Here is a 26,844-nt window from a genome sequence, read left to right on the forward strand (position 1 = left end):
GACCCCAAACTCCCGTCCGTCCGGGTGCCCCTGCGGCTGCGCAGCCCCCGGATCTGCCTTTCAAACGGCCGCGCAGCAGCACGAAGCCCCGCGGCCTCCAGGCGGCGGCGCCGCCTCCCGACCCCCAGCGGCGGACGGACCCGAGCCGCGCTCCCCGCGATCCGCTCCGCGTCCCCGCGCCCGCGGCCTACGCGCTCACCTGGGCCGGGCCTACAACTCCCAGCAGCCCCCCCCGCGGGGGGCGCGCCTACAACTCCCAGCGGCCCCCGCGGCGCCGCGCGTGCGCAGTGGGCGATTCCAAGATGGCGCTGCTGCGGCAGGCGTACAGCGCGCTGTTCCGCCGCACCTCCACCTTCGCCCTGAGCGTCGTGCTGGGCGCCGTGATCTTCGAGCGCGCCTTCGATCAGGGCGCCGACGCCATCTTCGAGCGCCTCAACGAGGGGGTAAGGGAAAGCCGGGCCGGGGCCGCCCCGCGGGACGAGCGGCCCTGAAGGTCGTGGCGGGGCGCTGCCGGGCTCGGCCGGCTCCGCGCGGTGCGTCCTCTGCCGGCTCGGGCGGCCAGGAGCTCGGGGCGTCCCTTCTGTGTCTCCTTGCGGCGGCCGTGTGTTAGAGGCTGTTTGAAAGCGACGCCCGAGCTTGAGCTTTACGCTCAGCTCCCGTTGGTGACGGTTGGTGACGGTTGGTGACGGTTGGTGACGCCTGCGTTAGGCGTCCTTAAGCGGAGAGTGAATGCAGAGAATGAAATCCAAGTTGTTTTTTTGATCTCAGGGATGCTCTAGAGCAAACAGCGAAGTGCAGCACGTGCCTTGCACGGCGCTCCGTTAGCCCTGAGCTCATCAGGTCTCATAGGATTCCTTTGTGTGTGGCAGCCCGGAGCCAGGCAGCACTCGGCCTCGCTGCTCCACACTGTGCAGTGCAGCAGCACTGGGTGCTCTGTGAGCCCCCAGGGAGGAAGGTGGAGCAGCTGTCCTGCAGCCTTTGCTGTGCTGTGCTTGGACAGGCACGGCAGGAAGGCACGGGCAGCTGTTCCCAAGCTGTGCTGGGGCTTGTGGATGTGTTTTTCTGCACGTCCTTCTGTCCCCTGTTGTCTGTTACCGATTTCAAAGTGAGGCTTTATCCCGAGGCCGCTGAAAAGCTAACTCTTGGTTTTCTGTCTGTTTGTTTTGCATTCAGAAACTGTGGAAACACAACAAGCACAAGTATGAGACAAGTCAAGACTGAAACGCTCAGCAGCAAGATCCAGTCTGGGGTGGCAAAAGACCCTGCAGAGAAGGATTCAGTCTCTTGAAACGGGTTATATCAGAGTGGAGTTGAGTCCCCCGCTGACTCCGAGCCAGATTATATCAGCCACCTACTGATATGATGCCAGCCAAGATGGACTCAACGAGTTCTGCTGCTGTACTGAAACATACTGTGTTAAAATAAAAAATTCTTTGACCTGTGCCTCGTGGTTGTGTGTTTACCTGCCTCTCCTTTGCTCTGCCTCTAGCTTCTCCTTACTGATGAAATGGAGAGTGCTTCAGTGTGGCCCCAAGCCTTAGCTTGAGGACACTGTAGGACAGCAAGCCCTTCTCAGGGCAGTGTGAAAGCACTTACACAGCCAAGCTCCACCAGCACCACCGTTGGCTACTGCCTGATGACAACTTGAATGGGGGCAAGGAGCTGCCTGCTTCCCTCTGCTCATAGCAAGGAAGCAAAGCGACTCCATTCACGGGGACATGATGATCAGCTTTTTTAATGCAGGGCTGTGCTGGCTCTTGGCTTCTCATGACTCCACAGCTGCTGCCCCTGCCTTAAGCACAGAGAACTGCTGCGCTCGGGCCCTGTGGGGCTGAGTAGTACCCAAATGGGGGTGGTGTGTGACTTGCAGCCCACCACAAAATCCACGACGTGGGCTGCAGATACATCACTGACTATTCCTGTGCCTTCCTGCTCTGAGTGCTCTGTAGAGCTGAGCTGTTATGAAACGCTCCTGGTGTGCTGTCAGCCTGCCTCGGTCCCCTCAGATTGCAGCAGAGCTGCTGAGGAGGGACAGCAATCACGTAGCTCTGCAACAAGCATCCGTGCCTCTGCTCTCCTGGGGAACAGAGTAATTCTCAGCACCTTCTCTGAAAGGCCTGCCCCTGTTCCCTGCGGCCGTTTCCAACATCTTTCTTCGTGAGGAAGGGCTATTAGGATACTGTCTGGGTTAATGATTCAATTAAAACAGAATTACTCCAGGGAGAGCTGGCAGCAACCAGCTCCTGCTCTTCCCATTTTCCCTCTCTTCCAAGCCTGCTGCTGGAGGACCTATAACAACACATCTCTCCCTCCTTACTATATTCTCACTAATAAGCAGCAATTTTAGCAATGGATGAGGCAGTGCAAATTACAGCCGGTGCTAATGAAAGCAGCTTTATTGGGTTTGTAAATATGTGCCAGACAGGAGTAAAACGTTTACTGTAAGAACATTAAGAGGACTTAAAAACATTGTGCTTGTTTTTGAGCAAAAAACAACATCGGCTTTTCACAGCCCCAGCTGTGCTTTTACAGAGATGCTTAAGAGGAGAGGTTTAAGCCTTCCTGGGATTATCTGCTACCATATAAGTGCTGCTTTACTCCAAGTTCTGGCTGCAGTGCTGATAGCTTCACACTATGCTGAGCAGGTGATAGAGATTTGCAGCTTCTTAGAAGCAAGAACTGAAGATGAATACAGTATTAGGAAGGGGGAGACAGCATTGTGGCAGTCTGGCAGAGAGTAAATGAAGCTCTCAGGCCAGAGAACAGTAGCCACAAAACACCGGAGAGTTCTCCCAGCGGGTAATTTTCCTCGACTCTGGGTTCTGGGGAAGTTGGTAAACCCAATTCCCTCTCTCCCGTGCCTTGTCATTACGAGGTTCGGCACGACGTGCAGACATTTCCACACTTGGGAACAGCCCAGCACAGCAGGGCTTGGCAGCAGCACCGATCCTACAGCCCCACAGTCCCCGCCCTCTGCGTAAAAGCAGGCAGCACTACAGCCCTTGAGCGGTGTGCTGCAGCGCTCAGGTACCCCGGGGCAGCGGCTCACTGCACAGCCCCAGGCTGGCTTATGCAGCACGTGGCAACAAGCGCAGGCAGCTTTGTCTGCTCTACTCTACACATGTGTACTTTAACGAGGAGAACCTAGTGGTGCGGAGATGGCGTCTGGAGCAGACTAGCCAAGCCAAGTCCGACTGTTACCGGGAAGTTTCTCCACGAGGAAAAGAGCACTGCAAAACCATGCAAGTGATTCGTGACCACAGCAACCGAGCGGTTTTCCCACCAGCAGTGGGACCTAAAAGCAGGCTATAAAGCAAACTCAAGTCCTTGCATGCCTCTCTCTGTGCTCAGACCATCTCCATCACAAAAGACAGCCCCGAGGGAAAGCCCTTTCAGCAACTAGAAACCGCTGTTCACTAATAGCTCCCAGGCTTCCAAACAGCAAGCACTAGGATCAGGGCAGTTCTGCTCCACCGAGTGTGACAAGCAGTTAGTGAGGAGGTGGCTCCCCAGGGACTCTGACCCTGCTATCTCCAATTTTCATGTTACTGTCAGCTTGCATTGGATACCACGAGCCTGATTTTCAATTATCTCGAGTCTCAGCGGCTAGATCTCATTTCACTAAACCAACACAGAGCAGCAAACAAATTTCACTGCCTGCAGATGCAGCACACTGCTGAGGTTCCTCCAACTTCAAGATCAATACAGTTCTTCAGAGCCTAAAACACCGACTATGAGATTTTAATCATTTATTGGCACGCTCACTTTTCCACACACCTTGCTCGAGGGACAGAAACTTATGATACACTCATTCACCTCAACTCCTGTGTGTGTGTGTGTGTGTGTGTGTGTGTCAGCATTGCTCAGCCTGAGCGTTCAGCTGGAAGGGCTGTCCCAGGGAAGCCTTGCCACGAGTGCACGGCCTGGAAGCTGCCATGGGCTGCAGCGAGGGCAGGAGGAGCCAGTATGAAAATAAACTCTCCGAATTAAATAATACAAACAGTAGAAAAAGAAGTGAGTGGCCGGTGCAGCCTGTGTGATGCACCTGGGGTGCAGCTCACTGCTGCACACACATCTCTCTGCAGACTGAGGAGCAGCCACAGTGAGCACGGAGGGCAGCTCCTCTCCAGGAAGAGGCAGCCCTGCAGGGTGTGCAGTCCCCGTGGAGCTGAAGGGCCAGGTATTGGGCACGGCCTCCACCCCTGAGCTAAGGGAGGGCCGAGGGGATGGAGCACAGCTGCCTCCAAGCAGAGGACTGGGACTGACAGCAGCTGGGAGGTTATCAGGAAGGAATCATGCCTTTATTCCGCTTTCTGTCGGCCATGACTCGCCGATTATGGTTCGCTCTCGTGCTTTTGTTTGCTTCCTTCTTCCTTCGCTCCTGCACCGTTTCCCGGTTCTGCCCGTGTCCCTTCGTGTTTCCAACAACAGCAGAGCTGTCGTGTTTGTGCCTGGAGTACAGAGGGAGAAGCACACAATGGTCTTAGGGAAGAAAACACACCAATCCCAAGGAAAGGCTTGGGTGGGAGGAGTTCAGTCGTTGGCTCTCCCCAGCTCTGTGGGTTTCTGCATCACCCCACAGTGACGCCGTCCTACTCACTGAGCACGTCAGCCAAAGCCCTGAGATCCCACAGGAGCCACTCAGCTTTGGAAGCTGTGCCCTCCACCTCCCATCTCACACAGAGCTCTGCTGATGACGTTAAAGGGATGTACCCACTCAATGAGGCAGCACAACCAGCAGGGAAGTAAAAGTTGGGAAGGAAGTTAACACCAGTGTGGTGGTGACCCTGAGGACAGGAATGCTAAGGAACGGGTATATCCTCCCCTGTTCAAGTCAGCCACAAGATATTCACTAACGACAGCAGAGCCATGGTTTCACCCCGCAGAGGGAGACGTGGACTTACCCCTTCCTTGCAAGGAAAGTCAGCCGCCTGGCCTCGGCTCTCTCCCGCAGTACAGCTGGGTCCTGCACAAAGTGGTCCTACATGGGAAGGAAGGAAAGAGGTCAGAGCTGTTGTAAGCTCAGCAGCATCCATCAGAGGGCTAGAGCAGGAGTTTCTGCTGGAACAAGAAACAGAGAGTCCATTCGTTATTTATTCTCGTTCTGGCAGAGCTAGTGGGGCTGGTGTCAGTGACACTAAATATAAAACCTGACAGACTGCTTCCCACATCGAGATCACCATTTCCAGTATATCCACAACAACAGAGCCTCAGTGACCCTGAAAGTGTTCTGCTGGCATTGTCTGCAGATGAAATAAAGGAGATTAAACCTCTCCATGGACTAAGTGTCATTGCTTCAGAGCTAGCCTAGGAAGCAGCAGATAGCTGCACTCAGGGGACTCTGCACGGTCCAGCAGACTTCAGCAGTAGGCACTCTGGAGAGCAACTCATTCTTTGAAAGAGAAAATCTGCTCCACATCACCTCTAGCAATCACTAACAAGTGAAGCAGGTATGACATACAATAAACCTTAAAGCAACTCCAACTACAAAATAAATGTCACCTTTGGTCTTTCCTTTTCAACTTCCTCTTCTTCTTCTTCTTCCTCTTCCTCCTCTTCCTGTCCTTCTTCCTGCCCTTTAAGTCTCAGAACTTGAGGAGTTGTGAACGGCCTAAGAAATAAAACACAAACAGTAAACAGGGAAGAGAGCACAGCCACGAGCATTGCACTGAACAAACCTAACCTTTCCACTCCATACTGTGTCTCTCAGTAACAAAAATCCACAGTAGTTAATAGTGAGGGGTTGGGGGATTGTCATTAAAATCCTGGAACCTCACAGGGAATTTCACCAGGGAAACAACTGCTTCTTTTGCTCCTACTGTCAAACCTCAATCTCAAACTCCACCTGAAACACACTAATGCCACAGACTCAGTTACGTCAAACCTATAGATCTGATTTGAGCAGTTAACATCCAGTAATTGTTCCTCTGGATCTCTATAAGCAGAGAGCACTGAGCAGCTGAAACACAGGAAAAGTCTTAAGGGTCATACTAATTAGGTACAGCATGAAAAGGATTTAAATTGAAGTCCCATCCCACTTTAGAAGGAAAAAAAATGGCACAAGGAACTAAGACAGCCTCTCCAAAGACAGAAGGGTAGAAATACTGACATCACTAACCTAAGATTTAAAAGGTCACCTTCAGAAATGTTAAACCAGCTTTTAAAATGTATTTTTCCACCTCTAGCTCATATTTCCAAAACGAACATTCTGCAAGAGCTGTGTCAAACCAGCACTTCACTTACTAACAGCCAACTCCAGCTGTCAGACACTGTGGAGAATGCAGTGCGGTCCACAACGGGAGTCAGCACGAGAAACCAGAGAGGAGTGGCACACAATAAAACACCAGATGTACAGCTGGTCCAATTCTGACCTTTTCTAACCAGCCATTCTACTTTACATTGCCCGGCCACACTCCATCCTTGTTATTCAAGACAGGCTATTTCCTCTTGCTGCAGGACAGTTACCCTGCACTGCAGAGTGCAGACTTCAGCACCAAGTTGAGTCCCTCCATTTGCTGAAGCCCCAGCACCCACCTCCTACTGATCAGCTCATCGTCCGAGTCGGCGTCATTTGCCCCCACTTGGTTTCCGTCGTACGTGTCATCGTACTCATCCTCGTAGTCCTCCCCGTAGAGCTGGGCCTCTCCTGGCTGCACGAGCACCTCCTCCACGACCGAGCTGTACTGGCTGTAGCGCTCCCTCTGACCAGTGACCAGGCGCTTGTCATTCAGCAGGCTCCTGGTCGTGTCCCTCTCCCTCCTGCATGGAAAGGACGGGGCAGGAACAGAAAGGTGGTGTGAGGATCTTCTCTGCTGGCTAATTTTTCCCCTGTTGCTAAGTGGAAGTTGAAGCAACACCAGTCCCATCTCAGGAGTCACATGCAGTACTTCAGTCTCCTTATTCCTGCTCTGATTGATAACAGGAGTGCTAATCTAGCTACTAAACTCAGCTGCTCCTGGACTAGAACAAAGTTATGTCTAAGTAGAACCCCAGCAACATTACATAGCAGATGGAACAGGAATTTCTGCCACTTGAGACAGAAAAGGAGCTTGAACAGAAAATGCAATAATACTCGAGCTGAATTTTGTCCAAGATTCACCTAACACAAGAATTCCCACGACTCTTGAATGGCAAGCTGCTGGGGTTAACACCAGGACGTAGCTCTGCGAGGCCCATTCTGCCCTCCGACCCCACACTGCAGTACTGCCTCACCTCAACAGCCCAGGGCTGCACCACGGTCCTGCAGCGTGGCCACACTCGTTCCCATTGAGCCCAGACCCTCAGCTTACAGACATGCACTGCAGAATATGAGCGGGGATGGGAAGGGCCCAAACAACTACAGTGCAGAAGAAACAGATTAGCACAACTAAGAAAAGAAGAACAAAGCAGCAGATCACACTTCTGAACTAATATATACCAAAGCATTGTGTGTATATTTAGTTAAACAATCAATAGTCATCTGACAGAAGGGAAGGCCAAGAAACAAAAGCTTGACAGAGGTATTAAAGAAGAGACACTGAGATATTCTACCTCAGGGTGCACAAGGACCCTCTGAAATCCCATTCTGCATAGAGTCATTCAGGCTGGAAAGGACCACTGTGATAATCCAGTCCAACTATCAACCCATCACCACCACAGCATTGGAAGAATGTGTCCAAGGCAAATCTTCTGTGCATCAAGAACGGGCAGACTTGAGTCTAGCAAGCACTGGGAAAGTGATCTAAGAATCCTGACTTGCATTAAGAATCTCAAAACAACCTAACATTGTAGATACATTTGCTTTCCCTCTCCTCTATGACTCATCCTGTTCTATGCCTGAATTTAGCTGCAAAATGCCCTACAGAGCATGTGGTTAGTTCACGCATACCTCGGCTGGGATAACATCTTATGTTGGTATTCAGCATGAGACTGAACTAAATATGCAATAATTGCTTCCTGCTGAGCTGGTCTGATGACTGCAGAAGAGCTGCAATGAAACGTTTCAGGCAGCAATTCCAGGAAAAAACAGTGGGAAAATGTTATAGTGCCATGGTGTTCAGGACATGCTCTGACTCCAGCAGACAGATTCAGCTCATGATTACGGCCAGACACGCAGAGACAGCTGTGATCACTCTTCCAGATCAGCAAAGAGCCATGTCTATGCTATTACATTCATTTCCCTGTTCCTCTTTTTCTCCTCTTCCTCATGTAGCTTTCTCCTTCATATTAACAGCCCCTGCCCACAGCAGGACTCAGACTGACCTGGCTCTTTTAGCACTATTGCAACACCACACATAGCAGCAACAGCACTCGGAACACAGGCAGAATTCAGAGAGGAAAAGATTTAAGGACAACAATAAAATCCCAACCAAACATATATGGAATCAAATGTAGGTCTCCAGCTGGGCCAGAACTCTGTTACCCAGACACTCGGGATCCTCGCTTAGGGAGTGAGGACTGCTGATGCAGCTCCACTTTTAGTGCTTAAAGGAAAGATTATTTTCTTGCCTGGCCACTATAGTGGAAACACCACAGCACTGCTGCTGAAGAGCTGTCTGCCTGTGCTTTGGGACAGCAGTGTTTTGATCCTGGTAGCTCAATGCAGCTTTGCAATGGAAACCTTAACTGGGAGCTCCCAGTGTCACACAGCTCAGCCTGCAGACACTTCTATTTACATTCCTTGTTAATATACACCAACATAGAGATCACACTTCACTGATTAGAAGAGTGCTCAAAAAGAATCTGAAACAAATCAACTGTGTTATTGAAATACAGTTGACATTAGTGGGAGCCAAGAAAGCAATGCCCCAGCTGAAATCAGCATGGGGTGTGGCACAGAACAAAATGCCAAGCCAGGCAGAAAGTAAAGCAAATGCCCTTCACAGCAAGCTTACAGAAGCAGGAACAGCAACAGAAGCAGGGGAGTCTCAGCCAGGTGTTATCAGATGGTGGAGCGGATGGATACTGAAACTTCCCTTGTATTCAAAACAAATCACTGCTTTATCTCCGAGTCACAATAGCAGCCCAGCAGAGATGGTTGCTTTTCAGGTTTGCTCTTCAGTGCAAGTTTAGGAGCAAGATGAAAAAGCACAGCATTACAAACGAGCTTGGCAGAGCAGCTGCCAGCAGCGTTCAGAGGAAAGGCAATTAGGAAAAACACTAAACGGAAACCCATCTCCTAGCAGTGATCAATTTTACTTTCCCAAAGCAAAAGAGTAAACAGGTGGGAAACATTTCTGATAAGCCAATTCTTGCAGGACGACTGCAAGAGCAGGAATGAATGTGTAGGCTCACAGCTCTTCATTTCTCCTGGCAGGCAGGGTTAATTGAGGATGCACAGTACTCACCGCTTGCCTTTCTGTATCCGAGAAACATCCACTGAATCCCTACTGAAAACATCAAACTCGTCATTCTGGAACACATTGTAGCGAGCAGTGACCAGAGGCGTAGGGTCTGGCTTTGGTTGTCTGTAAAATCAAAAATAGGAGAATGGAAACAGAGGTGAAGCTGAGGAAGACCACGTCCTCTCCCTCCAGGACACCTTGGTTTATGCTGTGTTGGTCTCGCAGGCACACACAGCAATGTGTGTGAGTGCAATCCCTTCGTTTCACTGCTGCACTACAGCACGTGCCCAGCAGCTTTTCAGATCTATCTTTCTGGGGAAACCAAAGGAATTCACAGAAATCAAGATGAAAATTCTTCTGATCATTAAAGAATAAGTAAAGCTGCACCCATGTATTATGGACAACGTAATGGGACGGCCTCAAAGCCCCGATTCAGTAAAGCCAAACTCTAAGTATGATGGATTACTCTGTGCTATGAGTTCCAATAGTGTCCTGCTGTTGAACTCGGGATTATCTCTCTACAGCTCCTCTTTAATTCTGTCTCAGAGTTCCAGGTTATGTTTGTTCAATTTGTAAGTCAAAAAATCACTGTTCTTCCATTCATTTTGTTGGTGCTGTTAGCTCAGCTGGACAGCTGAAAGTGCTGCTGTGTTCACTTCTAAACTCAGCAGTAATTAAATTCTACATTTGCTACCAAAGTGACAGTTTTGTTTCAAAATGCAGGAGGCAAGGGGAAAAAACCCACCCAGCTCTACCTCCTGGAACTGCTGGCTTGGCAGTACGAGCAGAAAAACAACCACCTTTCAAAAATCCACCCACATCATTTGTGCCCAAGTCAGCAGATCCGACTCTGAGAGCACGAAGATTGTTGCAGAACTCAGATTTTTTACGTCACTTTTCTGATAAAGATGGTTTTCCTTTTTTAATGCAACAATGAGGCAGTCTGCCTGCTCCTCCGTGAAATGTGAACTAACAGCACATTCACATCCTGACACTCAGACAAAAACTGCTGCTGCAGCACAAACACACACTAACAGCTGCAGACAACTCAAGCAACTCAATTCCACTGTCAGCTACAAACCCTGCATCCCAAGTACAGCCCAGAGAAGCCAGCAAAAGCTTGGCAAGTTTCTCAAAGAGTAGGTAAAAATGGACCTGAGTTGCCATTTTCGATTTCGTTTCCCTGGCTTAACTTCAAACACAAAGCACTCTTTTCAAATACTGTATTTTACCCTGCAGACCAAATGCCAGCTGAATTGGCTCCACTGAAGATGCCCTTTCTTGCAGGACAGCTGGTACTTGAACACCTATGATCCTGTCTTCTGTAGCAAAATACCTTTACTGCACGACAACATGCAGCTGCCCAGCCCAGACTAAACCAGAGTCCCCATGGTGGAATTTTAACGGTTCCTATAAGAGCATTTAGTGGATAAGTACTTTTGTCTTCCATCACATAACACAACCCAGCATCTGCTGCACTGAAATACTGAACAGAACCACAGAATCATAGGGGTTGCAAAAGACCTCTGGAGGTCCCCAGGTCCAACCCCACTGCTAAAACAGGTTGCCCATCCCAGGGAAGCATCCAGGTGAGCTCTGAATAATTCCAGAGGAGAAGATTCTACCACCTCTGGGCAGACTATTCCAGTGCTCTGTCACCCTCAAAGTCAAGAAGTCCTTTCTCATGTTCAGATGGAACATCCTGTGTTCCAGTTCGTGCCCACTGCCCTTTTCCTGTCACTGGGCACCACTGAAAAGAGCCCTGACCCCATCCTCTTCACACTGCCCTTAGATACTTGTAAGCATTGATCAGATCCCTTCCCAGTCTTCTCCACACTGAACCCCCTCCAGCAGTTCCCTGCCTGCCTTGAACTGGGGAGTCCAGAACTGGACACAGTGCTCCAGATGCGGCCTCCACATGGCAGAGCAGAGGAAGAGAAGAACCTCCCTTGGCCTGTTGGCCATGCTCTGTGCAGTGCACCCCAGGACACCATTGGTCTTCTTGGCCACCAGGGCACACTGCTGGCTCACAGTCACACTGCTGTCCACCAGGACACTCAGGTCCTTCTCTACAGAGCTCCTCTCCAGCAGCTCAGCCCCTAATCTGTACTGATGTGTGAAGTTATTTCTCCTCGGATGTAGGACTCTGCACTTTCCCTTGTTAACCTCATTGGGTTCCTCTCCACACAGCTCCCAGCCTGTCCAGGTCTCATTGAATGGCAGCACATCCTTCTGGTGTGTCAGCCACTCCTCCCAGCTTTGTATCATCAGCAGACCAGCTGAGGGTGTGCTCCATCCCTTTGTTCAGGCCATGGATGGAGGTGTCAAATGAGACTGGACCCAGGACCAACCCGTGGGGAACACTGCTAGCTACAGGCCTGCAACCAGACTCTGCTGCTGAGAGCAACACTCTGAGCTCTGACAATCAGACAGTTCTCAATCTATTGTCCACTCATCTGTACCTCCCTTCCTAAGCTTAGCCACAAGTTAATATTCCCATCCATTTTACAGTTAACATTCCCATCCTCTGCAAGTACACAAAGAGGGAAAAAGTCAGCAGCATATGGCAAAGAGAAGGTCACCCTGCAGCTATCTACCCTAAGAAAATGCACACATAACCTCTCAGAACTCTTTTGCTAGAAGTGTCTAACCTAAAGATATTAATAATCCACAATATAAAATAAAAAATGCTATGTCCTGACCCACACCTTTGCATTGTTCGGTCCAGTTTATCCAAGAATGACACCAGCTTATCTTCAAGGATGTTGTTGATCACTTGCTCTGCATTGTAGCTGTACTCTTCCAGGCAGGCCAGGATGAAGCCCTCCCCGAGGTCTGGCAGCAGGTCTTTCACTTGAGAGATCAGAGAGTCCAGCTCCACCCCAGACACCTTGGCAACAGGCGCAGCAGCTGCACCAGCACACTGTTCAAACCAAGCAAAATGAGTGGTATTGGAAAGAAGCAGCAGATGAGGGAAGGTAGGCACACGTTAAAAAAGGAAAAGGAACAGTCTGGGTTATCAGCATTTAAACACAAAGAATTCAAAGGCTGAAATCAGAAGAAGGAAAATCAGCTAAGCTGTTCATACTGCATAAGGTCTACAACAGAGCTGGGCACACTGGCACACAACCATTTTTGTCTATGCAGGGATACTCTGAAGAACCCTTTCATCAAATAACAGACAAGCTTTGCATTTAAAAAAAACATGCACATGAACTACAGTGATAAACTGCAGCATTTGAATAAACCACAGCAACATGAAAACCAAGCCAACGGGAGTCAGGAGAAACACACTTAAAGGCAGCATGCAGTGCAGTTCTGTTTCTCATATCAAGAAGGCTGCACTGAAATTTAGCCAAGGTAAGAAATGAAACTAAATTACATGCAGCTCCTAAAGCTGAGCAAACCAATCCTCTCTTCATAGATGAACGACGTGAGGACAGAGAAGCGCCCTACCCACCTCATCTTCTGATGCATACGCAGCCCCAAGCTCTTCTCTGTCGTCAGTGGAGCCCTCCACCGTTGCTGATGCTCCATTACATGTTGCTAGTGATGTTGGATCTTGGGCAACTTGTGCTTTCTTCCTGTCTACACCTTCCCATGCACTTTCCACTGCCTGGAGGATATATGCTGTCCTGGTCTCATCTCTAATAGAGCAGTATTAAGGATGTTTCTCATGTTCTTGATGCACATATTCAGATCTCACCTTTAACTCCCAAGGTTGTGCCTCCATGGGGCTGGACCAGATGACCTCCAGAGGTCCCTTCCCTTCCAGCTCCAACCAACCTGTGATTCTCCTCTTTTAATTTAGTTTTTTTAAAGATAAAGTTTTCCATCTTTTACTGCCAGTCATGCAGGTTAACCAGAGCAGTGGCAGCAGAAATGCCACTAGTGTAAAAGAATCTAAGAGCATTCAGGTTTGCAAATCCCTGAGGTGAGAGCCAAGGATACAGCGTGGATGAAGCCTGCTGAAGCAGACTGACATCATCTTCAACTGGAAACAGCTCATCATAGTCACGGAGAAATCTGAAAATGCAAAAGCAAGTTGGATCAGTTGAACTAAATAAATTACCTGCACTCAATACAGAATTCCAGCGTGCATTACCCTGACTTTGCTTCCATTATACTGCAGCAACACTTCCTCATATCCCCTCATACCGAGCTGTAATACTCCTTATGATGTTAAGACCATAACCTACTGTGGAATTATAGAGAAACTATGGTTTATGATTTGAATGTGATCCGAATGCCTGCAGTGCCAGGATGACAAGGTTCAATTCCCAGTTCTGCCATTTACTTTGCATCTTCAGCATTAGCACTTTGTATTTTCCTGGTTTGGTCACCCCAGTCAGAAGTACAAATTAGTAATAATAGCCTAACTCATCACGGTAGCTAATGGCTAAATTGCTATCCTTCACTTTGAAAGCCTGGATTAAAGAGAGTGAAGAATAATATTCTTCAGTGTCACACAGCATTCCTCCTCATCTTTACAATGAAGTCTGTCCCACGGTTTGGAACCCTCTCACAGCAGCTCTCCCAACTAGTTAGAGTGATTTCTAACTCCCAAATGCGTCATAACCCCTCATAATAATGTCTCAGGCAATTGTGCTGTAAAGAATGGAAAGGGAAGGCAAGCTGACCATCCCCATGGGCCTCTTTCAGCCAGGCTCACCTCCTTTCCTGAAGTACCGAAGTAAAGATCTGCAGGAATTCTTCAATATAAGGATGAATATTCTCACAGCTGCAGAAAACAATGGCACAACAGAGTAAAAAACTCAGTGGTGAGACTACCACATTGCACAGTCTGCACATTCTGCCCACCAGCCAAACTAAGAACACCTCATCCATCCAGGCAAAATCACATCTGAAAGCAGATTTTAGTTCGCTTCTTTGCTTTTACAGATGCTAAGGGTCAAATGGAAAGCAAATTATTTTATGGCTTTAGCAAACGCTTCAGCCAGCTAGATCCAAAGTGATACCACAGTTGCAATTACAAGGCTTCTGATAGACTTACAAATCATAGTTTGATGCCTCAGACTTGCAATAAACAGAAAAGGGTGTGTAGTACTTTTGCAATTGCACTCCATTATATGTCTTGGGATTATATCAGTGAACCTCCCAGAAAGTACGTGCTCAGTCATGCAAGAACAGATGCCAAGCCAGCTCCTCTTTCTGTTATAAAGCCTAAACCTTCCATTGCTGCTGAGGCACCATGTCTCACAGCAAGACAGAATGACCTCTGCACTGGACCAGTATTATGGAAACCCTGAATGGGAGCTACAGAGACCAGAAATCTACAAAACCTTAATGACTTCAGGCAAAGAGACCAGCCCACTAAGCTGCAATCAAGACCCATCTTCTTGGTTCTATCTCCAAATCTGCAACGTGGTTTTGGGTCACTTCAGTTCTCTTTTTTTACAAAGTAAGGATTATTATATTTACTTTCATTTTGAAATGACTTTCAGAACTATAGATAAGAAGTACTTATCAGTTAACTATTTTCAAAATAGGAGGGGAGAGTAAAGGCATCAGTATCTTGGTTTAAAAACACTGCTTTCAATGATTTATAGCACTGCATTATTTCTACTACAGTGTCTCCAGTCAAGGTGCCTACACACAGCATTAGGATTTGCAATTTAGCCATACAGTGAGGTTACCAAACTCATTGGCCACATACCTTATCTCACTTTGATGGGGCCAACAACTCACCAATCCAGTACAGGCTCATATTGCTTCATCTGGGACATTCCTGCTGTGCAGGACAAGAGGCTTCTGATCTCAGCAAGCATCTCTGGACACAGCCTCTACACTGTCCATTTTCTCCAGTAAATCAGAAACCAAGACAAATCTTCCCCCTCAGTGGAGATCAAATATCCAGACAGTACCACCAAACCCAAGTGCCAATACCTGCTCTCTAAGATGGGCTGCAGACACACTTGGTTTATAAGGATGTGAAAAGCTTCCATCACCTTCTTCCTGGAATGTGAAATTCTCCTCCACAAATCAGCATAAACACTTCAGAGAGAGTAAAGATCACATTGTTGGTGCAAGCACAAGGAATTCAAATTTTTAATGTTCCTTTCCTCTAGAGGAGGGATTTCATTAGCTCCATTATTTCTTTGCTGAGAGGACCAGATGAGAGCCATTTCATACTCAATAAGGAAAACCCATGCTCTAAATAAAGTTGGTCTCAATAGCAAATTGTCCCAACAGATACATCAGTGATAGTGCACCAGGATAGCCTGTGCTCTGCAGAACAAGGAGAGCCATCTACACAGAGATAGCATTCGTGTTTTCACACTTTGTTACAGTTTGGATGCATGTCCTGTCAAGGTTCTTAGACAGCACTGAAAGAAACCATTAGTCACCCCACTGCCCAGGAAGATTTGGAATTAGAAAAGCTGCCTCTTCAGAGCTCTGTGAACAGCATAAAAAAACACTCTGCAGCAAAGCAGCACGAAGTGCATTTTTAACTTAGCCCTGCAAGGGTCATATTGAAAAGAAAAGGCAAGTCTTCACAGACACTTTTACCTGTTGTCTTCATAATGCCTCTTCTTAATTGCAGACTCCAGTTCAGGAATTGCCAACTCATAGAATGATGCTAACCTGCAGAAAGGGGCAACAAAACTCTGTCAAGGGATGTTTCCAAAAATCATTCACTAGAATACAAATCAGATGGTTAATTTCATTAAGCTCTCCTCAGTAGCACTACTCATTAGGATTACTCTGTTTCGTTATCCGTTCCATGAAACTGAAGCAAGCTAATGCACAACACACAAAGAGCAGCAGCCCGAGGAAGTCACCAAGGTATCTTTGAAGACGGAGGCAAAACAATGTATTTGAAAAGCATCTTCCTGTTGCACAGAAAAACAACATCCTCAGCAGAGATCGGCCTCGGAGTAACATCCAGCCTGCCTCATGAGCCCCTGGCTGTTACACCACTTGGCACAGAGCTGCTCCATTAGCAACATTGCATCCATGTCACATATTCAGAGGCAAGCACTTTAAATGAGTATCCTTGAGGCAAATGTAACAGAAGTTGGTTGACACTTTTAGTCAAGGAGAGAAATGACCAAGTGCCAACAGATTCGGAATCAGAGAGGTCTCAAAAATAGGACATGTAAGTCAGTTTTCCCTCCCCACACTCCAAAGACCCAGTAAGTAGTCCATACTGGGAAGTACTAAGAATGTTGCTGTTGGCCCAGTGCACAGAGATGAAGAGTATTTTAGCATGTCTCTGACATCAACAGCAAAACTAAAAGCAAAAGGCTTTACTGCTCTGAGGAATCAAGTGTGTAAGCAGCACTGCTTGCCAGTTCAAACAGCCACCAGCAGTCCACCAATCTGCTCTTCTCTCAGTAACCAAGTGGACAGCATCTAAGAGGAGAGTAACCTACACAACCTGGAGCAGCAGCCTTATTCAGCCTGTGGTCCATAAACCACTGGCAGCTGCAAGACTTCAGTGGTCTGTAACATGATCAGAAGCAACAGTAAAAAATAAGTTCATTTGCACTAACAAATAAAGAAGGGGAAATACGGTCAGAAAATCAATATCTCACTTGGTGCTACATAAAAGTGGTTGTGGGAATGTGGGAACTCTCTCTATGAGACAATCCTGGGGCTTGGAACACCTGGAGCAAGCTGGGTAAGCATCACTCAAGGACTTGCAGTCTCCGTGGGAACACTCTGCTGTCTGGTCCTTGTGACCATCCTGGCTCCTGCATCACTGCACTGCAGACTAGAGTTGGGCAGGGAGTTAGCTGTCAGCCCATCTGTGGCAGTGCTGCCTTGTTATCCTTTCCCAGGTGCTCAGCTTTTGCCAAAGCTCAGTGATGTTCTCTCACATAAAACTTAGGTATAACATCAAGCAAAAAAAATTTCTTCTCAGGCCCTGGCTGACTATCACTTCAAAAACTTTCTCCTTCCCCTTCCTCAGGCTCAGGTCCTATGGTAAGAAGCTCCTTTTATCCACAGTTTTTTCTGCTCATCCCTCTCCATCCCTTCCAAAGGACACCGAGTACTGTTCAGATGGGATATGAAATTGCCACGGTCAGCTGGCTCATGGGCCAGTTATCATAATGAACTTAAACACTTCACAGAAACTGTAGACATCTCTATAATAATTTGTTTTATGTACTGGGAACCCACGTGTTCCCATCAGTCTGAACCCAGCATGCTTCAGTTGCATTAAATCTCAACAGTTAACAGTGAAAGCTCTAGGGCAAGATCCTGCTGAACACTCAGTATTTCTAACTGACCAAAACAAACTGTCTGCAGCCCAAGATGTACCTGTAGCAAAATTCGTGTTTTTGAAAGGTCTGGCATGCCAATGGGAAGACATCAAGAAATGCCCAGAGAGTTGTGCAAGTGTCACACAAGTACAGCACAATATCCTTCAGCTCCTGAGAGAGAACAAACAATTAGTGCGAGAAAAAGCCACATGAGCTTTCCTAAGCACACAGTATAAGACATTCTCACAGGGACACGTCAGATTCAGCTCAAGTCTTCTTCTCATCTGTAGGAAGAGAGTCTAATAGCAATCATAAGTAGAAAATTACACTTCCTGAAACAGGACCTGTCTCAGCACCCTCCCTCCCCTACACACACACACAACCCTCTTGGTACACTGTTGCTAAACAAACATTTCTGAAGGAAAGACCAAATGTGACCACCAGGATTTCTGGGGCTCTGTTACATTACACATAAGCTGGTTAAATGAAAAAAAAAAAAAAAAAGTCAAGTTTAAAAAGAACCCATGATAGAATAGATACGCTTGAAATGCACAAGAACAAAGCAAGAAACTCATGTTGGGAAGGCTTTATCATCGAGTCATATGGCAAGCAACAGAACAATGACACGTGCTGTATGAGCTGTTGGGAACAGAATCACCCTGTGTGCCCTTGGTGTTCACACACCACTCAGTTTGCAGGATAACAGACAGCCAAGTGCACAGAGCAGCAGTTCTACCTGGAGGGGCATGTTCCCTGGAGTCACACTCACTCTTTCTTCTAATTTCTGGGGCTCAGCAGAGGCTCCTTCACACTGCAAGCCACACTTATGCAAAATATTGTTGAACACCTAGACCAAGAGAACACAATGGTGTTGAAACAGAGGAAAGCATTGGGATGTACCTTATCTTACTAACAACCACTTCCACGACCATCTATGCAATAGATTATCTCCACACATCACAGAGCTGTGTATGATGAAAGCTGCACCAGACTCTTGCAGGTAACAGCAGAAGGTCCACAGCACTTCTGAAACTCCATGGGAGCTGCAAGCAATTCAAGTTCAGATATGTATGTCAGTGGTGCTGATACAGGGATTGTAGCTATAACACACATCCCTAGCTTTGCAAGAAAAAACAGCTAGCAAGGTCTACCAAGGCCAACACTGGGAGGTCACCTGGGATGTGACTAGCCCTGTCAGCAAGGGAGCAGTGGGACAACTTGGAAGTCAACACCACACAGCTTATAAGCTGGTCTCAAAGCCCTCCCACCCCTTCCCCTCAGGTTTTATGGCTCTTGTTTCTAAGCGAAGAATTCAAGGAGAAGCTGATAGGATTCAGTTCAAGATTCCTAAAAACTCTTGGTGTAGGTTCAAAGCAAATCCCTTCCAACCTCAACCATCCTGTGAAATTTTCTACATTGGCAGTTTTGGAGATATGTCAAATCCTCCTCCCAGAGGTATGTGAAAATGTGGCTGGAAGTACCAGAGTTGCATACCTGAGGTTAACACTGCTACCCCACTGGGCACATACACCCCTCAGCCTGCAGAATCAACTCCTTTCATCAGCAGCATAAGCACATAAACAGTTCGATGGATCAGTGCTTACGCATCTCTTGAGCTGTTACATCCATACACGTGAGATACACTGGTATTACTCTGCAGTGGTTATCAAAACACAGAGTAATTCTGCAGAATAACTGTTCTGATGTGGTACAGTACAAACAGGAAAAGGAACCTTTGCTGTCTCCCCCAGCAATTCCTTTGAAGGTCCAGTCTTGCATCCTAGAATACTTTTCAGATGTGATATCATCTCTGAAATCTAGCTCTAACAGTTTACCATACACAAAGAAAGAAGAATGTGGGCTTTCAAAAAGCCAAGTGACATTACAGATGTTTTGGGCTAAGAAATTTTCTGCATTGGTCTATTTTAGGTGAGTTTTTTGAGGGCATAAACGACATTTTCAGGGTACAAAGCTGTCGAGGCACTTTGATTTCCCTTTCAGGTTAAATGCAAATCCTGCTTCCAAAGTCTGGGGAATATACAAATTGCTTATTAAAATGAAAGCTGAGACAGAGAGAGATGCCAAATATCTTCTGTAAGGCACATCCTTTCCAATAGATTTTCATTTACTCCCAAGAACCTGCAGCATTAATGCCAACCCATTCCACTACATCAAGCCTTAGCTACCTCTCACAGTCATTATTTTGTTGTTTGAAGTTTTAATGCTTCCCCACTCAGGAGGAGATAAGAAGAATAGTTACTTCTTGTAACAAATTCCTTGAGATTAACTGGCAAGAGAATGCCAGAAGCCAAAGAAGGGTAACAGGAATTAGTCATCAAATGATAGTTTTAGATAAAGGTTCAAAAACTACCTGACACGCTTGAGTATAAGAGAGATAATATAAACTAAACACATCCGGCTTGCCTATGACCACATTTGCTCTCTCTCCTTCCCTCCCTCCCTCAAACTATGCCACATTTCCAGGTGAAATCCAAGCCCCAGCTGAGCAGAAGAGCAGTACCTGGAGGACAGTGGGAAGAGTTTCGTCTAGGTCACCGAAGTAACTTGGTTGCTGAGTGAAGATGTTTTCTGAGAAGAGAGAGGGAAAGAGACCACTTCCCATGAGTTCAGGCAGTCACGTCAACCAGCAAATTAACACCAGAAGATGTACTTTTATTGCTGACACCCCTTGCCCCCTCCAGATGTGGCTAACAACCATTTTAGGACTTGGGCAGATTCACTTCTCAACTCTCGCACAGGGCCTGCTCCTCCAAAGCTGTCCCATCAACAACCAGAGGACTGGAATATGCTCATCAGAGCAGAGCAAACGAGATGTGAGATGATTCACACCTGAGGCAGAATCGATGAATAATGCAAATACTATCTCAAAACATTCCCAGTTCCTTTATTTAACAACTGGAGTTGACTTTTAATTACCGATAGCAGTTCAGCATACACTGGAAAATATTCACTAGAATATTTCTTAAAGGTAATGAGGCTTTAGTAATACCTGCTATTACATTACCAGGACTTCATTATCTTTACAAAATACTCTACTGAGTAATGGCATGCCATAAATCCTGACCAAGGAAGCACAGAGGCTGCCTATTTTCCTGTGAATTACTGTTCCGACTGTGAAAATTAACAGAGTTCTCCAGCAAGGACAGAGCACAGCTAAGAGTTATGAGACAGCTCTCAGAAAAATTTATTCCCAAAAAGAACCTAAAGTTTATCAAGTTATGAATTACACACCAGAACTGCTCCTATCACTACGCTGACAGCATAAAGCAAACCATCAGCTGAACAAATTGCTGGTCACTTCCACACGGTGTTATTGCACTGCACCCCAAAGGATATGTATAATTCAAACGAGGTTTCACACACTTGGGTTTTCTTCAGAATATTTTAGTACACAGATAATTTAAACTTCACATCTGAAAGAGAACTATCCATCTTGTCAGGCTTTCTTCCCTACCTCTGAGGCTTGACTGCTAAATTTAGAGTGAAAGTTACTGAAAAAGACAAAGGGATTCAAAAATTCTAAGCTTCTAAGTTTTCTGGTCTGGAAATATGGCTGTCACATGATCTCTCCACTGCTTGGAAAAGAGACAGAAATAACTACCAAAGAGAGGAAAAAGTTTCCATCACAGGAACTGTAGACAAAGTGGGTTAGAATTTAGGAAGAACTCCCCTCATCCAAGGTCGGATACTGCTCCATTCGTGCTCAAGTGGATGTTAAAGATCACAGGCAGTTCCCTTGCAAAGGGAGCACAGGACAAATAAGTCAACTTGCCCTCTTCTTCATGCAGGTTCCAGTGTCCCCAAGGCTGAGACATGGCTTAACAGGCACTGGCCACTGCGAGTGACTGTACAGATCGATTGGGATAAGCACTGCTTGAGCAACGCCCTGAAGTGCTTTGCAATTTGAAGGCACTATTTTATCAAGGTATGCATTGACATTTCAAGTTCTCCCACTTCACAGACCACTAATTACTTCTTGTTGCACATTTCACTCAGCTCCCAACTCTAAGAACAAAAGCATTCACGTGAATATTTGGACTGTGCCCCACCTTCCAACTCCGCTTCCTTTCTGCCCAGAAAGAAGTTCATTGCTCCTTCCACACTTGACCAGGGTTTTGCAAAGCCCTCTCAATCCTCTTACACAGTGGTGGAGGACATATTTAATTGGCACGAGGAAATAACTGAGCCCTGGGTAATGCCTAGCATCGTAAGTCCAGCTCATGACAGCTATGAAGCTGCCCACAGAGCACTGCTTGACATTCATGCAGGAAAAAAAAAGGAAAAATATCATCTGATCTGAAACTGCAGGCTCTAGTTGCTATTAAACTATGGGTTCTAGTTACTTTTTAGAGTAGTATTATTAGGATGGCAGGCAACAAGTGGAGCAACACAGTAGGCAAGAGTTTAAACACAACAAACTGTTCCTTGGCTTTAACTAACCAATCATCTTCTGGAGCAGGGGACCATTTCCTTTTCCAAAAAGCACACACAGATCCAGTATCTTAGGGATGTCAAACAGGAAATTGTTGTAAATAATTTCTCCAAAGACAGAGGGAGTGATAAAGTGATCCTACAAAGAAACAAAACATACACTTAAATAACACTGAAGACATTTGTAAAGACATCTCTCAAAATGTGCATTACAGATTCTGTGTCACAGGAGGCAGCATGAGCTGTACACTGGTTTTTGCAGTCCCTTCTATCCCCACATTCCCAGCTGAATGTCACTGTCACCACACCATCCACACCACTGACTTTGCACCACTGCTAATGGAGGTAGGCTGTGTCCTGAGCTGAACCAATCCACCTGGAAGTTAAAACACAGGGCTGGTTACAGTTGGTTCAGTTCCCAGACCTGGCTCACTACGTGGCCAAGTAAAACAGCTGGACTGGCACAGAAAGGGCTCGGCTCAGGAGGAGCAATGAGTAGCCAGGCACAGGAACAGCTCAACTGGCACTGAAAAAGTACACACGAAATCACACCCTGATGCTATTGGTATCCTGGAAAAGATAAATGAAAGCATCAAAGACATTGTGCTGCTGTCTAAAAGTAGGAAAAAAAACCAACAGGAATTGCAGCTCTATATACTGACTGTTAAAAACTGCTTCCAAAACACATGACTTACAATATTCAAGGAATTTCTTTTGAAACTATAGATGACAAAAAATTCCATTGTCTGTAACAGCAGGAAGCAAGCAAGCTAAAATGCAATTTTCACATCAGTGATTTTCAGCAGATTTGCCTAGGATGGCAAATGTTTTCAATCGCTGTGAAAGGCAGAATGCACACTGTCCCTCCCAGAGCAGAGGGACCAGGCTTTACGCTGGCTAGCTTCAATTTCTAGAACTGCTGCTGACTGCCTGCATGACAACAGCCCATTCATTCTCTTCAAATTACTCAACTATGAAATGGTTTCAGATGCTTGTCTGCCTCATTGGGGTGGCAAGATTTAATCAGACCCAGCAATGAAAGGCACCATAGAGGTGTCGAGTGCTTTTGCTGAAGCAGTGCCAGTTGCAGGCTCCAGCGTTCCTTTCACCCATTTCCTCCCTTAGTCCTCCAGTTCCCACTCCAAAACCTTTCCTCAGTGTCCTGACTATCTGTGATCATTGAGACACCAGCACTACATAACAAACACTGAACTCAGGAAGATACCAAGGGGAGCAATTGGTAAAACACAAGGTGCCTCATCCTGCCCAAAGGCCTTGTGAAAATTCCACAGCTGCCCATGGGAGTTGCACTTGCACAATTAGGGATGAGTATGCCTTTCAATTAAGATGCCAAGAAAACAGTAATTTGGAGTAATTTCAGTGTGCATCCAAAACACAGAGAAAGTTCAAGCAGAGACAAGTATTAGCACAGATGACACAACACTGCATGGCAAGGTAAAGTGGGATTGAGAGAGTGAACACCTGGCTCCTGGTGGCCTAATAAACCTATATTCCATGCAGCCACAAAGGCCAACTTGCTCTTTTTTTCTAGGCACACTGATGCATTGTAGTACCACATGTTTCTAACCTGCTATTACTTAGTTGTTTGCCTGGATCTCCCTCCTAAGAAATCATTGCATAGTTCAGATACTTCAGCTCTGAGTGGTTATCATCTCCACACTGAGCAACACACTGATAAAAACAGAGAGGAATGCAGCTAGGACATGCGAATAAGAAATGTGATTAATTTCTCAGATTGCCTTTTTTTCCAAAGCTATGCAGCTCATAGTGCCTGCAAGGCAAAGAAATATTCACCTTGGACTCTTTGTGAGTGGACATTCTTAGAAAAGTCAGAAACACGCTGCGATGAAGACGCCTCTGCATGTCATTCACCTCTGGATGGCAATCCAACAGCACATCAAACTTGCGAGGGGCATAGCACAGGTAGGAATCCAGGCATTTCTGAAGTGTCTCATCGAATATTACCTTGCACAACAGAAGACAAGACAATGGGAAGAAGGGAATGCCACACACTCGTAGGCCACGCTCACAGACAGCCCAGTTAAACTGAAAAGCACACCGAGGCATTTCAGAGTGCCAACAGGATTTGGCTATCCATCACACATAAACTCCTAAAATCCACAACAAACACCTAGAAGGAAACATTACTTTCTTCACATTCTATGGTGCAGAAATTAAAATTCTTGATAAATGACATAAGCACAAGTGACTCTTTAGGAAGACAATTTAAAACGTGTGGCTTTTGCAAGCACCTAAGGCACTCATGTCTTTTCTCCAGCATCCATAGAACAATTATTACCTGGCACCAAAACTTATCATGAGGCAAAGCTAGAAGCCAGTCCAGATCATCTGCAATGAATTTTGCTCGCTCCAAGAACTCTTCCACTAAGGCAGGGTCTCTGACAACAGGTGGCGGTCTGTATAGCACAAAAGACCGATCTGCTTTTATTTCTGGGTGCTGCAGGAAGCCAAAACACTGTATTAAAACCATAGACAAAGTGGCAGGAATGCCCAGTTACCATCTGCACTGCTGAATTTTTGGAAACTGATAGAAAAATAATACAACTCGTCATTCAGTTCTCTGGTAATTTCCCATTTCCTAATATTTAAAGGCAGCAGATCAGTGAGTTCATAACCTTATTTTTCAGCAGTATTTTTCAGACCTCCATAATCCAGCAGATGATGTTACTTGCTCTCTGTTACCAGAAAGCTTTGCAAAGCAACCCTCCCACACCTCCAAACCAAACAGCAACAGCTTTAAGTCATGCCTTTAAAATGTTGCCTGTGCCCTCTTTTCCCTCTGAGCTTCTTGAACAACTTTCCAAAAAGTCACACCAACATAACCACCAAATACAAAGAAGAAACATTCTGCTGCCATTCTCAGGAGTTACTGAATAGTTTGCCCAAATCCCCCCATCCTAAAACGAGAATCATGCTGCATAGCAAGTAGCAGCCTTGAGCTCTGCCTCAGCCCACACAGATGCCCAGGGCAATCTGAGCAAACCAAATTAACAGCGAGCCTCACTTCAGCAACTAGCTCAGGAGAAGGCCCAGTACGTGCTGTCATCTTTCTGGAAGAAAAAGATAACCATGGGTTTCATTTTTGTGCACGATTTTAATAGTCCTACATAACAGCACGGGCATGTTACTCTTGTGCTAGACAAGCACAAGGCACAGATTTCCAGTTTGATTCTGTGGTTCCGATCTGAGACCACATGGCAGAAGGTCACAGGACACAGTAAGTGGAAAGAATTATCTCAGTGCTGTTGCTCAGAGCTACACTGCACACAGCTCTGCAAAGGCACCCAGAGCTTTGTTTCTCAGGCTATTCTTTGAACAGGTAAGGTGTTTGAGGAGAACACAGTTTACTGTGGACATTGAACATAGTAAGTTTACATTTATTCACCACTAAAAGGAACCACCTCAGCTAAGTGAATGCATTAAAACACAAAGAAAAATCTACAGAACAGGGAACCTGTCCAGATTTCACTGTATCCTGAACAAACAGCCTCTGGCTCAGGTTCCAACATACTACAGCTATTCAGTAAAGGTCTTGTTTAGCCTTCATGAAAAAATACAGCTCACCAGTGCTGGTAAGGTTCTCAGCTTCCCTGTCTTGGGATCCTTTTCTGTGAGCTGGAGTTCATCCAGCGGCAGCGCAGGCATCGTGATGACTTGTGCCTGTCGTAAGCAAACAGAAAAACAAAAGCAGCACAGGATTTGTTTTACAAGGTCAGTCAATCAAAAGCATAACAAAGCAGGTGACAGCCTAACCATACCACAGACAGACCGAGGCTGGAAATAACCTCTGCAAAGCAGTTTTTCACCACCTAAATGCTGAAGCTTAGGGAACACCCAAGAGCCAGCAGCACATGCCTCGGAAGACGCCTCTAATGCAGTGCTACACTTCCATTCCTGTTTCTTACTGAGAGGCTGTAGGTATCTTAGGCACATCAAAAAGCATCTGGGGACACTTTTAGCAGAGTGTCAGTCTGGGTTCTGAAGAGTTGTGCTGAACTACCTGCTCCTGCAGCGTGTTCTAATGTGTGCTGCCTATCTCCTGACATCGCAAACTAAGGGGGTAGTCCAAACCTTGTCAATTTCTCACATGTGCTCATGGGACTGCATTTTAATTGTTAACAGCATTCTTAGGCTCAGAAATATTTTGATTAACTCCAAAATTAACTGTAAACCAAATCTTCGTTCAACAGAAAATATGTGATCACATGCATTGCTTCAGGCATTAACAACAAATGTAAACTGCAGATTAACAAAGCTTTCAAATTGTTGGGGTTCTACAGTGATGTCTGTGAAATAATACAAAAGAAGTGTTTTGGCTTAAACAAACAGGGCCCTTTTCCAGATGGATATCAGGAAAAGGTTCTGCACCAGAAGGCAATAGGCACGGAACACACTGCCCAGGGCAGTGGGCACAGCCTGAGCTGCTGGAGCTCAAGGAGTGTTGGGACACCACTCTCACACTGGTCTGATTTTTGGGTGGTCCTGCACGGAGCCAGCAGTTGCAATCAGTGGTCCTTATAAGCACCCCCCAACTGGGGATATTCTATGAATCTACCTCGTGGTTTCAGGCACGCAGCCCCTTACAAAACAGACAAACAAACAAAAAGCCACCAAAGCACTTTCACCAGGGAAACACAACAGCACAAGCGTTCCCAGCTCCATGCTTCAGTGCCCACCGAGGTGCTCGGCGCAGGGACAGCAGGGGACACACGTATCGCCTGGAGGAGCAGCCCGGCCCCCAGCAGCAGGTCAGCCAAGCCCTGCTGACCCCCGGCCCCGCTGCACACAGCCCCAGA

At 46.6% G+C, this 26,844-nt stretch overlaps 2 protein-coding genes across 2 annotated transcripts; one reads left to right on the forward strand and one right to left on the reverse strand.

Annotated features, from left to right (window-relative positions):
* Positions 1 to 265: 265 nt before the first annotated feature.
* LOC136050025 (cytochrome b-c1 complex subunit 9) lies at positions 266 to 1,290 on the forward strand. Its single transcript, XM_065738641.1, has 2 exons — positions 266 to 443; positions 1,174 to 1,290. Exons 1-2 carry the CDS (start codon positions 303 to 305, stop codon positions 1,219 to 1,221), a joined length of 189 nt encoding a protein of 62 aa, XP_065594713.1. The 5' UTR covers positions 266 to 302; the 3' UTR covers positions 1,222 to 1,290.
* A 2,989-nt stretch (positions 1,291 to 4,279) lies between these two features.
* ASCC2 (activating signal cointegrator 1 complex subunit 2) lies at positions 4,280 to 25,997 on the reverse strand. The gene is made up of 18 exons (XM_065738790.1): positions 25,613 to 25,997; positions 24,327 to 24,485; positions 23,822 to 23,992; positions 22,016 to 22,145; positions 20,076 to 20,143; positions 18,291 to 18,401; positions 17,613 to 17,725; positions 15,855 to 15,929; positions 15,231 to 15,338; positions 13,996 to 14,064; positions 13,275 to 13,349; positions 12,784 to 12,970; positions 12,032 to 12,246; positions 9,327 to 9,446; positions 6,535 to 6,759; positions 5,503 to 5,611; positions 4,905 to 4,981; positions 4,280 to 4,451 (listed from the first exon to the last, which is right to left on the reverse strand). Exons 1-18 carry the CDS (start codon positions 25,691 to 25,693, stop codon positions 4,283 to 4,285), a joined length of 2,262 nt encoding a protein of 753 aa, XP_065594862.1. The 5' UTR covers positions 25,694 to 25,997; the 3' UTR covers positions 4,280 to 4,282.
* Positions 25,998 to 26,844: the final 847 nt, after the last annotated feature.

This window comes from Cyrtonyx montezumae, unplaced genomic scaffold, assembly GCF_038088225.1.
Source record: "Cyrtonyx montezumae isolate F1298 unplaced genomic scaffold, pur_monq_1.0 scaffold_23, whole genome shotgun sequence".
Lineage (NCBI taxonomy): Eukaryota > Metazoa > Chordata > Aves > Galliformes > Odontophoridae > Cyrtonyx > Cyrtonyx montezumae.

What these genes read in the sequence shown, in the direction of transcription:
- LOC136050025 (XM_065738641.1), top strand. Translation starts at nt 303, where the DNA reads ATGGCGCTGCTGCGGCAGGCGTACAGCGCGCTGTTCCGCCGCACCTCC. An exon ending in TCGAGCGCCTCAACGAGGGG is followed by an intron (nt 444 to 1,173) that starts GTAAGGGAAAGC and finishes TTTTGCATTCAG; the next exon opens with AAACTGTGGAAACACAACAA.
- ASCC2 (XM_065738790.1), bottom strand. Translation starts at nt 25,693, where the DNA reads ATGCCTGCGCTGCCGCTGGATGAACTCCAGCTCACAGAAAAGGATCCC. An exon ending in CAGCAGGCTTCATCCACGCT is followed by an intron (nt 12,971 to 13,274) that starts GTATCCTTGGCT and finishes CTGCTCTATTAG; the next exon opens with AGATGAGACCAGGACAGCAT. An exon ending in GATGAGCTGATCAGTAGGAG is followed by an intron (nt 5,612 to 6,534) that starts GTGGGTGCTGGG and finishes TTTATTTCTTAG; the next exon opens with GCCGTTCACAACTCCTCAAG.